Below are 13,299 nucleotides of genomic sequence, written 5' to 3' on the forward strand. Positions count from 1 at the left end.
TGAGTCCGCACTCATTGTTCTTGCAAGCTGGGGGTTCCAAACCTCAGTGGAAATATCAACATATAATACCGAGAATGTATAAGGAGACTGATAAATTACAAATTGTATTTCTTAATCAATCACTCTTATCTCATTTAGTCGTAACTTCAAAAATAATCAAGTATTTTATTTTAAACTTACTGCGTATGACAAAATTCCATAATCCTTACTTAGCTTGTGAATTGTAATAATTTTCCAAATTCATTATTTTGCAGTTTGAATTGAAATCATAGAGAATAGAGAAATTAAGTCAATTTAATAGAAGATAATATTGGTACTTAGCAAAACCATACGTGGATCTGTATGAGTTTATTATTTCCATTTGCAAAAACATCGATTTAGTTTAGTTTGTAATTGTCAGGGAAAAATTTAAATTTTGTCCTGGAAAACCTGGAAAAGTCAGGGAATTTCATTTCTGCTTGTTTGTAGCCACCCTGTATATATAAATCAAAAGGTAAAAGGAAACACTCACTGGACAGTAGAAAAATTCAAAATTTTCGCCTGTCCAATGAGTGTTTCCTTTTACCTTCTTTGATTTTTACGTTAACCCTTTCGGCCCTCCTTGCTTTTATATATATATATATATATATATATATATATATATATATATATAAATCAAATAAATTAAAGGAAACACTCACCGGACAGTAGGAAAATTCAAAATTTTCGCTAATTTATAGCATCATCGGTGTGAGAAGAAACAGAAGACGGAACCGGAAGTTGGGGTCCTGCAGAGTTGCCAGGTCCCCATTGAAGAAGAAGCGGCGCGTAGAACGAAAAGAACACTGTTTCGTCACCAGGCTCGTCGTAAACTGTGAGTGTGTAGGATGAGTTGGGAGGGAGGGCGGGAGGGTGGGTGAGGGTTGGGCATTACTGGGTGGCCTTGTTCAGGCCAGGTGGAGTGGTTGCACTCATGGCCGATATATAGGCCCTCTCCCATCTTTTGCGAACAGAGGTGTTGGCTGGTTGGGGTAGGAGGTGGATGATCGCTACCCGGAAGCAGTCGTTGAAACTGATGTTGTGGTGGTTGGTGTGGACGGCGACAGTGAAGTCCAGGTTGTGGGTTTAGGAGCGGTGGTTATTGATGCGGAGGTTGAGAGCCGTTGATGTTTCCCCCAGGTAAAAATCACCACAGATGTTGCAGGTGAGGATGTAGATAAGGTTTGAGGCATGGCAGGTCCCTTTGGGATGGAGGGTAAATTTGCCAGTGGCCGTGTGCACCTGGAGGGTGTGAGAAGTGATGAGGATGGGACAGGTCTTGCACCTGGGTCGGTTGCATTTATGGGCAGGGGGGTGTTGGATGTGTGGTGAAGGAGTGTTGTGGACCAGGATGTTTTGGAGGTTAGGGGGGCGTTTGAAAACCACTCTGGGTTTGTCGGGAAATATGTTTTTGGTTTCGGGATATATATATATATATATATATGTGAGAGAGGGAGAGGGAGAGAGGGGAAGGCGAGTGGGGGTTAGGAACACAAAGTCCTTCCACAAACTACCAAGACTCCAGCAGAAAGCTTGCCGGAAACAAGTTTGCATGATGGCCTTGTCTCCTACTGCCCTCCCACACTTTCTTATCTATACGGGAGCAATGAAGAATTTCCAACTCGCTTCTTGAATTGGGAGCAAATGGGAAGTACATTTCATTTGATCCCGTCTGTACCTAATAACAAAAATCAAATCAAATTGAGATTCATAATGTGGACAGTCGAAAATAAACAATCAAAAGTAATAAGAGTATGTTGATGGAAGGTGGAGTACAATGTCATTTAGGGTTGGAAAACGAACCTTGCACAAAAGCACCAAGTCCAGTTGTCTTCATTAGTTTACAAAGGTATGGAGTGCAGCCTGTTGCCTCTTTCATTGCAGAATTCCACCTGTAAAAAATGTTCCATCTGTTATTGAGAGTTGCAGTTATAGGAAGGTACTAGGCTTAGGCTAAATTCTGGTGTTTATATATCAGTTCATTTCCTCAACAAATGCTTTCTCGATTGATGACTACATTAGAAGCGAAGCAACATTCAGGTGTCTGTGAGTGTTCCTTCGTCACCACAGCAAATCACTCGCACCCAAAGTGCCCCGCCCACTTGTCAAGATGTGTTGCCTCAGTGCAACAATGTTGCCATTATCTTAACAGTGTTGCAGTGTTGCATCTATATTCGATCTTTGCATTCGCTGTTGTCTGCCACTACAAACAAATAATGGAAGAGCAGGCAGGCAACTGTTAAATGGAGGGCCTCCCCATGGTGCAGTGGTAGCATCGTCGCCTTGTAATCAAGGGGTCCCAGGTTCGATACCAGGTGGAGGCACATAGTGGTTTGGATCCCGCTTTAAACTGTAGGTACAGTCCTGATTAAATTTTCTGTGTATAAAGTGGACTTAAAACAACAATTCAATCAATAAATCAACTGTTAAATGGTTCTTTTCTCAATTTTGTATGAAGGCTCTCTACAGTTAACTTGGTTCTCTTTCATATTCCCACAATTTGGCTTTGTGCAGTAGCGGTTTATAATGCAAGCTAAGAAACCATAGACAGGTGCATTAGCAATTTTATTTTCATCTGTTTCATGATTGTGTGGAACAATGTGGTCAAAAATACAGTACTTGAGATAATAATCAATTTGCCGGCTTGGTGCCCGAGCATGTTAAGTGGCCAGTTTTTGATCTCTCTACCGAAGTTCCTGGGTTCGATTCCTGGACAGGGCATGATTGTTTATGAGTGTCCCATCGTCAATTTAATCATCATTGTCGCGATTAGCCAAAGTAGCATAAATGCAAAAGTAAAATACAAAATAATAGTAGTATTAATAATAATAATCACCATGAAAAATCGTTGAGCGAGCATGTTGTGTGGTCAACTCACCAAAGGTTCCAGGCTCGAGTCTGGGCCTATCATATGTTTTGCTTTCCGAGTGTCCATTTATCAATCATCATTCATATTCATTGTTGCAATAAACTGCTGAGAAGCCTCACAAATAAAGATGTAAAATAAAATCAATGTTGGAAGATTGATAGAAGCCAGCAAATTTTAGAGTTTAGAGCTTTTATTAAGGTACCATCCCAGCATTTGCCTGGCTTGATTTCTAAATCCATGGGAAATGTTTTACTAATACGCACATAGTTTTCCTACGTTTGTTTTTGATCCACTTTATTCAGAGGTACACTAATTGGGACTGCACCTAATGTGTGATAGAAAGTGGGTCTGGAAAATCTTGGTGTGTGGGCATGTTTTTGCTAAATATTGGATGCATTTCTTTTTTTTTAACGTGACCTTTCACCACTGACCTCTTGACTTTCAATTTTCAATTACTACAAATACTGAATGGAAGTTACTTCATCACAAAAATGGCTACAGTGAATAACTATAAGGCTCCTACAACATACATGTTACCATTTGTTTCATGACTTGCATCAATCATGCGGTGTCATCATTTTTCCAGTAAATCCTCCATTTGCTTACCAGAACTGTCCTTGCCATCGAGGAAAGATATGTTGAAGCGTTTTGACTGGTTTCACTAAAATTCAATTCCAGATCATTCATCCGATGTAGCTGGTTGTTGCATGAATTGAAGGGCTTGGTGCAACAACATGACAAGCCACATCAGTAAATTTTTCAGTAGAGTAATCTTTTTACTTTTGAAAAATTACTTTTTATTTTAATTTTTGTGAATCTTCATAATTTTTGAAATGTATATAATCCTCTCTTCTGACTCAAACAAAAGTTTTTAAGTGTTACTGTACTTAATATTTTTTCTAAAATAATACAGAATATTTTGTGGCTTTTCATGTTCTTGCCCTCATGTAATGAAGCAACTGAAAGTCTTGCTGCAACAGTATGATGAGCTACATTCTTTAAATAACTTTAATAACTATTACAACATTAAGCTTTGTTATGTGTAACAAGCTATAGTTGTTAATTTACAAAGACATCTGATGAACTTCGGATTAAAAGGTCATCTATTTGATGCCTTAAGTCCTGCACCATCACCCCCACTCATGCCCAGATCAAGAAAGTGTGGGTCTTTACCCCCACACCCCTTATATGCCTTCATGGCATTGTGCTAAGCACAGGGGAGTACTTTACCTTTTTTAAGTCCTGCACCATGGCCACGTGGTCTAAGGAATCAGGCTTTGGGCTCTGGCTACAGGATGGATGCACAGTGGTTAGTGTTTTGGGAGAAGTGGAACAACTTTTCTCCTTAGATTTCGGCCAGTACATGGGATCAGTGGCCACCCACCATCATGAGGAAATTTGAGAGCTACGAAAGAGTAGTGTAACTCAGTCGTGGAAAACCTACAAGAACAATTGGGGGTTCGTTGTGCTGACTGCACATGTTCTCATGTTGTAATGTTCTCAAGAAAGAGAGGGAAAATCATTTGGGCAACACCTTGACAGTGTGCTTACTGCTGCTGTCTGTTAAAAATTTATGGAAGTAACACCTGAAATTGTTGGATACAACACCAACAAACCACTTGTTTTCCACCAGAAGAGTGGTGTGTCACATTGTTGCACCAAACTCTTCCATTACAGCTTAAACCTCCAATCAAGGTCACAACATTGTTTTGGTGACTTGCTGCCATTCTGAGGCTCCGTCCCTCCTGTGCTACAAAAAATATAAGATTATTTTTATTAAAAAATCAAAATTTGTGTTATGCTCTAAAATTGCTGATATTTTAGTTCCTTTATCTATGAAAATATAGTATAGACTGATGTGAGCTGAATTTGAAGCTATGGCTACACAAAAAGGAAATGAAGGTGTGGGACTCATGTTCCTATTCTCTTGGGAGGAACTCATTTTCCCTATCCGCTAGGAGTAAGGTAACTGAAATAACTACTGGTGCATGACTACTCCATCTTTCTGGAATGTGACCATCTCCATCTTGAGTGGGTAAATGGACAGCTTCTAAAAACTTTCGGGGTCAGCTTACAAGCCCAAGAAATATCAACAAAACCAAGGAAGTGTTCGAAAATTGACAATACTACTACGTACTCGTGAGGTTCAAAATTTAAGGCTATACTGCACAAACGACCCTTGTGATTTACCATTTCGGTGTATAAGAAATATATGTTCACTCGTAGTACTTAATTCGAGCTTCAATTTGGCACTGTGCATTTTTCAATTAGATGTTCCTGTTCTGAGAAATAATAGAAATTTTCTTACATTAATTACCATAGCTTTCATCTTGTATTCACATTCATGTTGTAAACGCACAGTATTGCCAGGTTAAACTTTGGTTTTTAACGTGGATATAGATGCTAATTCCTACTAGGATTCAACTTTCTTTATTTCTTTGTTTTCATCCGTATTTATGGTTTTCATCATCTTTTTGGATATTGAAGTTTCTATTTTTTAATAGCTGTAAATTATTTTCATTATTATGAATTGTTTTCCTTCAATTTGTTTGGGAAATGTATGTTTTTGGTAATTTTATTGTTCAAGGTTGTCTGAACTTTGTGCGATAATGGAGACCCTGACTTCACTCTTCTTTATCACACAACGTGAGGACAAGCTTGCATGGTGAGGTTTCTCGAGGAATGCCTACGTTGTTAGGTTAGGTCTGTTAGGTTTGGTTCTGTTAGCATAAATACACTGTAAATGTATTATAAGATAACTAAACCCAACAACCCTTATATAACAAATTAGGCATTTAACTTAGATCTACATGCAAATTAGGCTCTTTGTTTCTGGAGGTTCCTGAAACTAAAAACTGAAGGTTTTTTTTCCCACTTCCAATTGTTTCCTCACCATAAATTCTACATTTCTGGAATCCTTGATGCATACCCTTTCCAACGATGTATCACCAGGGTGGCTACTCACCGGGAATTCCTTGAATTCTGGGAATTCTGCTTGAATTATTGACTCTGGGAGTTATGCATGAATTCTGCTTGAAATTTTCTCCATAGATGTGAAAAATTGCAACTTTTATTAATCCAAATCCTATTGAATATATACATATTTATAAATGAGGCCTGAGGCGAGTTTTTGACAGTTTAGTTTTAACTTTTATCGAGGAAAATAATACTGTGTGAAAAATAAAACAGAATTCTCTCGTTCCGTTTACTTTGTTAGTGCCCTTTGCAGAACAATCTATCTGACAGATGGAAGATTATTACAAGATATCTTGAAGATGACTAGGTAGATTTGAGTTTGAAATTCTTACACAACAATTTTTTGCAGATTAGAGTATTCCATAACATTTTTGACTTGTGTTTCTAGATGTATCTTGAGTCTGAGTATGTGAAATGGCAAATGTAAACTACGGACATCAAATTAAATGTTTTAAATATACCATTTAATTAAATTTAATTAGAATTTTTGGATACATTTGAATCATACAGACCCTTTATATTGTTCTATATTTGCATGTGTGGGTGTTGAGAGGCGGTAATAAATGTTGAAATATAGAGAACATCTGCTTGTAACCTTGAATTTTTGTAAAATTTGCTTTGAAAACCGGGAATTACACTTGAATTTCCTCATGGCCCTAGAGTAGCCACCCTGATCACACATATTTGTATTAGGAAGGTTCGATTCGACATCCTTACCAAATTTAATTATGAATTAAATATCCTACTATTTACGCAAGAAAGACAAGTTGTCAACTGGTATTGATACTCATATCAAATACTCTCATCAGCTCGCTTCCTCTGCTCTTCTACCCTCTTCGTTGCTATTTTTAATTCTGTAATGGCTCTACTTGTGTTAAATTAAATGAGAAATATGTTTTTATTAAAATTTTGAGTAATGTTATTCTATATGCTTAAGCTTAGTTTTCTCTTTTCATTTTGCAGGGAAAATGAAGCAAGGGAGTTTGCAAATGCTGTTATAATGTTTTTTGATGACAATGTAGAACAGTATCTCTATCCAAGTGAAGTGGACCAGTTCACAAAGGTGAGTAACAATTAAAACTGGAATATCATTGGAAAATTCTTCAAAAACTTGCTTAACCTTTAGCCGCTGGACCTCTCGCGTGCCTGTATTCTCGTTCATGCTGGTGTATTTTCAACTGAGCACTTTTCAAACTTGCCGCGAAGTAAAAAAAAACAAAAAAAAAACAAAAACTCGGGAACTAATTGTCATAAACAGATGAAATTTGTTTTCTTTCTTAAAGACAGGGCTTTTAGTGGATGTAAAATTTATACATTGTGCCTCCCAATAATTAGTGTTAATCGAACAAGAAAGTTGAATTTGTTTTAAAAAGTTGGTCCCTGTCCTCCCCTCAATTTGGGTATTTGCCCCCACTTCCCCCCCATGATCCTTAATTTTCAGATGTTACTTAAAATGTTGCCTTATACTCATTCTTACATTTAGAGTTTAAATTGTTAAAAAAGATGCAGTAGTTCTGCAGTTATAGCCTTTTACCTTCAATTTAGCCCATAGTAACAAAAGGGAAACTCGGGGCTTTTTAAAACTGCACTTGTTAATAATAGTAACAGTGGGTGTATTGTTTTGTAATTACAGTGTGTAATACTTTTATATGTAAACTAATGATCCAAAAAGACAGAACTGAAATACAGTGTATATTTTTCAAGAAATGAAGCATACAATTTTCAAAAATTGTTACCTTAAATGCACAATAATATTGATCATTTCCCAGGCACAGATGGTGCGTAGTAAATGTTCACAGTATTCACTCACCACACTTCCTATATATATATATATATATATAGAGAGAGAGAGAGAGAGAGAGAGACACAGACAGACAGACAGACAGACAGACAGACAGACACCTTCCCCCCCTGCATGAGGCACCTAAAAGTACCACCTGAAATAGCGAAGAAACCAGAAACAGTAGCGATGTGAGGTTTGCGGGAAACAATAATATCAAATAGGGCTCGTAAATCTGAGGTATGGGGTGGGTCGAAAAATATCGACAAATGGGGCATCTGGAGCAAAGTCATATTTTTTTAAATGGAACGATATACAATAACATGCATAATATAAAAGAGAAACACAATGCCGTTGGTCTCATGCATCTACTGCACCTAGGAACGAAGAAGATATGGCCATGTGAAAATATGTAAACAAACTAACAAGTGGCCCACTTGACCATCAGTACCACGGCATGTAAGACTTCTCAGGTGCCTGACAGAACTGCCTTTACACAGAGCAAGTTTTGATAGCAGGTCCTTGAGATCGTGTTAGTTCATAGCAAGCAGTCGTAGTGGTAAGAGCGAAGATTATGGTGTTCACAAACATAGAAAAAGCGGACATGATCTTGATTTATGGGGAATGCCGAAAGAATGCCTCAGAAGCCTACCGTGTGTACGCAGAGAGATATCCGGACAGACGACAGCCATCTCGACGTCTGTTTGGTAAGTTATTTATTAAATTAAGAGACACCGGAAGTGGAACACCACGAGCACTTGTGCGGAACAAGCCAACTACAGGTGATGCAGGTGCAACAAATGTTCTCGCCGCTGTTGCTGTGAATCCGCATGTTAGCTCCCGTGAAATTGCAAGGGATGCTGGGATGAGTCAGCGAAGTGTGTTGCGCATTCTGCACACACACAAGTTTCACCCATATCATATCTCCCTCCATCAGGAACTTCACAGGAATGATTTTGTGGACCGTGTTCGGTTTTGCACATGGATGTTACGACACGACACACCCGATTTGTCACGTATCCTCTTCACTGACGAGGCAACTTTTACCATTCATGGAAATGTCAACCTAAGGAACATGCACTATTGGTCGGTGACAAATCCACATTGGCTTCGCCAAGTAGAACGCCAGCGCCCCATGGAGTGTGAACGTGTGGTGTGGTATAGTGGGTGAACATCTCATTGGCCCTTTTTTTTATACAAGGGACACTGAATACATACAGTTTTTACAACATGAACTGCCTGTACTATTGGAGGACATACCACTTCAGACAAGGAGGGAAATGTGGTACCAACATGACGGGTGCCCAGCTCACACTGCAAGACGTGCTACAGCATGTGTGGAAAATACATTTCCAAATCGTTGGATTGGACGTGGAGGGCCTGTCAAATGGCCGGCTCGTTCCCCAGATTTGACACCGTTAGACTTTTTCCTGTGGGGAAAGCTGAAGGACATTGTCTACCGGGATGTGCCAACAACTCCAGAGGATATGCAACACTGCATTACTGCGGCCTGTAGGGACATTCCCTACGAGATGCTACATTCTGTGCAACGATCTTTGCGTGGGCACCTTGTTGCCTGTATCCCAGCTGACGGCCACCACTTTGAACACACACTTTGACAGGTTTTCGCTTCTTACGCAGTGGTTCTTTGACATACTGTCATGGTCATTTTTATTATGCTGTAACACTGTCAAATACATGGTGCTGACGATGTCTACTGTATTTTTTCTTCCTTTAACACGTTCTGTCTTCATCTTGTCCAATGGCTTCCGACATCTCATACTTGGACATTCCGTGGTACTGACGGTCAAGTGGGCCACTTGTTAGTTTATTTACATATTTTCACATGGCCATATCTTCGTTCCTATGTGCAGTAGATGCATGAGACCAACGGCATTGTGTTTCTCTGCGTGTGCTCTTTTATATTATGCATGTTATTGTATATTGTTCCATTTAAAAAATATGACTTTTCTCCAGATGCCCCATTAGTCGATATTTTTCGACCCACCCCATACCTCCGATTTACGAGCCCCATTTGATATTATTGTTTCCCGCAAACCTCACATCGCTACTGTTTCTGGTTTCTTCGCTATTTCAGGTGGTACTATTAGGTGCCTCACGCTTTTATATATATATATATATATATATATATATATATATATATATATATATATATATATATATAGACACACACACACACAAATAATGAAGGAGACAGTGAACACTTACCACACGAATAGAAATAATTCAATATTTCGCGATTTGAGTCGCATTTTCAAGAAGGTAGATAAAAGATCGACGACACTTTGAGTAGAGGCACAGAATACTGACCGTAGGGTCTCTACGGTCAGTGTTGCCAGAAACAGTTGAAAGGAAACACGAAATACTTTAGCCAGTGTTTACTGTAAGGTGGGTGGGTGGTTTCGGGGAGGAGAGGAAAGAGTTACTGGTTGGTCACGAAATACTTTAGCCAGTGTTTACTCTAAGGTGGGTGGGTAGTTTCGGGGAGGAGAGGAAAGAGTTACCAGTAAACACTGGCTAAAGTATTTCGTGTTTCCTTTCAACTGTTTCTGGCAAAACTGACCGTAGAGACGCTACAGTCAGTATTATGTGCCTCTACTCAAAGTGTCGTCGATCTTTTATCTACCTTCTTGGAAATGCTACTCAAATCGCGAAATATTGAATTATTTCTATTCGTGTGGTAAGTGTTTACTGTCTCCTTCATTATTTGTATTTATCCGCCCTTCTGGCACCATTTCTAACCCTATTCCTGTGTTTATATATATATATATATATATATATATATATAATGGATAAAAGCAAGGAGGGCCAAAAGGGCTAAGTAAAAATCAAATAAGGTAAAAGGAAACACTCACCGGACAGTAGGAAAATTCAAAATTTTCGCTAATTTATAGCATCATCGGTGTGAGAAGAAACAGAAGACGGAACCGGTTCCGGTTCCGTCTTCTGTTTCTATATATATATATATATATATATATATATATATATATATATATATAACAAACTTCTAAATAGAATGACAGTATTTTTTTCATTGGAATGGTTGATTTAACAAAGGCTTCCACAGTTCGATGTGTGATGTACACCTTGTCTTCTTTCTTCTTTTAAGCTTCTCGAAGCCTTCGATGACAGAAAGTTGCCAATTCGTTACACTCACATTACTTTTGTTCTCGGGCCTCCCCGATGGCGTAGTGTCGCCGCCTTGTAATCAAGTGATCCCGGGATTGATACCCGGTGGAGGCACCACAGTCGTTCGGATTCAACAAACTGTAGGTCCAGTCTCGATAAACCTTTATGTGCATAAAGTGGACATGAAACAGCCTCTCACTTCCATTGCACTTAATCAAGGAAGCCTCTCGCTCCCATTTTATTTTAATTGATTGATTTGCTTTATTTTACTTCGTTACTTGTGCCACTTTTGGCTAATTTGTGAAGGTGAAGATGAGTGATGATATGATGAAATTGATGAATGGACATTCACACACATCCATGCCCAGGCCAGGATTCGAACACGAGATCCCTGGCATTTTAGCACGATGTGCTATCCTCCACCACAGGGGCCGGCCCATGTTATTTTGAAATTCAGTGATTACAAGATAATGTTCTATCTGAAGCATAAAGTATTGCAGAAGCAAACTAATACATTCACTGCTGGCTTTGGGATGCTGCAAAGTACACCACAGAAGGAAACTGAAATGAAAGACACTGCACAAACCATGCAGCTTTGGTGATTCTGACTGACTGAAATTTCCCTAATACCAAAAAATCCCTCTCAGACCTCAAAATACTGTTTTGTATACATACATATACCCACACCCCTACGCCCCTTCCCACACAACAGGTGTTTCTCCCTGAAAGTTTTCCTGTTCCTGCAAAACGTCACTTCTGGGAAGATCCCCGTGACGAATTCTATTTCAGGATGAGGTCAAAGCACTCTTGTCATTTCTGCACCAAACTGCAATACATGAAGCATGACAAACTCTTTTCAATCGAACTTTCACTAGGTAGACTAGAAATGGACAAATTTCATAGCACTTCTGGTAGTTCTTTTTGAACAGAAGAAGTGTTAAGCCCAGTTTATAGTGCATACTTTGCTCAGTTTTTCGCGTTAATGTGCAAAAACGGTGTTGTTCCGATTCCGAAATACCAAAAACTAGCCTCCTTAACCTACTCATACATTTTAAAGACTTTTTTTTTTTACTTTCGTCAACTTTTCGGTGTTATCGTTAAAATGAAAACTTCACATCCCTACTGATAACTTTCAAGATGTCAGACAAGTCACTGGCACCACCTGTTGAAGTTGCAGAACTATTTTTTTTTTTTTTGTGCAAAACGAAATCACAGGTACATGAATTATTGAACACTGACTTATTTTTACCGTGTGAATGGTTCTGAAGAAAAGCAGTGATTATACTAAACACTGTGTGCATCATCTTTCTGCAAGTGCCATTTGAAAAAAGCCCTTTGTTTCCCTTGTGTTACTATGGGATAAATTGAAGATAAAAGGTTATAACTGCTCAACCACTGCATCTTTTTGAAAAATTTAAATTCTAAATGTAAGAATGAACAAAAGCAACATTTTAAGAAACCTTCCAGAATTAAGGGTCCAGGGGGGGGGGGGGAGCAGGAGCAAAACCCCGAAGTTATTTTTTTTCCTATAATTATTCAAATTTTCTGAATACTGTAATTTCCATTATTTTCCAAAGTTGCAGTATGAGCATTACATATCCTCATAGAGCGGTCTTTTGTCATGCTTCCCTCAAAATTTGATCCATCCAGTGTCCATAGGGCCAACACTAGAAGCAAAATTCCTTAATTATGCAAAATTTCTGATTGCCGTAATTTCAGATTTTTTTTTTTCCAATTTTTCTTTTCAAAGTTGTGGCATGCTTCCTTCAAAATTTGGTCCATCCAGTGTCCATAGGGCGGACACTAGAAGCAAAATTCCTTAATTATGCAAAATTTCAGATCGCCGTAATTTCAGCTTTTTTTTTTTTTTTTTTTTTTTTTTTTTTTTCATTTTTTCTTTTCAAAGTTGTAGCATGCTTCCTTCAAAATTTGGTCCATCCAGTGTCCATAGGGCTGACACTAGAAGCAAAACTCCTTAATTATGCCAAATTTACAAACTCCGCAATTTTTTTTTTTTTTGTAAGTTGCGGCGTGAGCATTACATATCCTCATAGAGTGGTCTTTTGTCGTGCTTCCCTCCAAATGTGCTTAACCCTGATTATTGGGAGGCACAATGTATATATTTTACCTCCACTAAAAGTCCTGCCTTTAAGAAAGAAAACAAAACCAATTTACTTCTCTCTACGACAATCGGACTTCGAGCTAAGATTTTTTTCTACTTGTGGCAAGTTTGAATAGCATACGCTTGAAAAAGCATCAGCTTCAATGGTAATATAGGCACATGAAGCTCCACCCGCTAAAGGTTTTAAGACCACTTTATGCACTGAAGGCTAATTGGGACTGGACCTGCAGTTTAAAGTGGGATCCGAACCACTGTGTGCCTTCCACCGGGGATCCACGGGAACCAGGGTTGGCATGTTTAACACAAAAGTGTTTTAAACAAATTGTTTTAAATGTTTAAAACACATGGCTTTGTTTTTTCACAAATGTTTAAAGCATTTAAAAC

The 13,299-nt window shown here is 38.6% G+C and overlaps 1 protein-coding gene across 1 annotated transcript in view; it reads left to right on the forward strand.

Annotated features, from left to right (window-relative positions):
- LOC145984056 (mortality factor 4-like protein 1) overlaps positions 1 to 13,299 on the forward strand; it is a 156,556-nt gene that overhangs the window by 78,011 nt on the left and 65,246 nt on the right. The window contains exon 7 of the mRNA XM_083117423.1: positions 6,827 to 6,926. Within this exon, the coding sequence (XP_082973549.1) occupies positions 6,827 to 6,926 (100 nt within the window). The remainder of the gene's footprint in view (positions 1 to 6,826; positions 6,927 to 13,299) is intronic.

Source organism: Lepisma saccharinum, chromosome 2 (genome assembly GCF_977018435.1).
Source record: "Lepisma saccharinum chromosome 2, izLepSacc3.1, whole genome shotgun sequence".
In the NCBI taxonomy this organism is placed as follows: Eukaryota; Metazoa; Arthropoda; class Insecta; order Zygentoma; family Lepismatidae; genus Lepisma; species Lepisma saccharinum.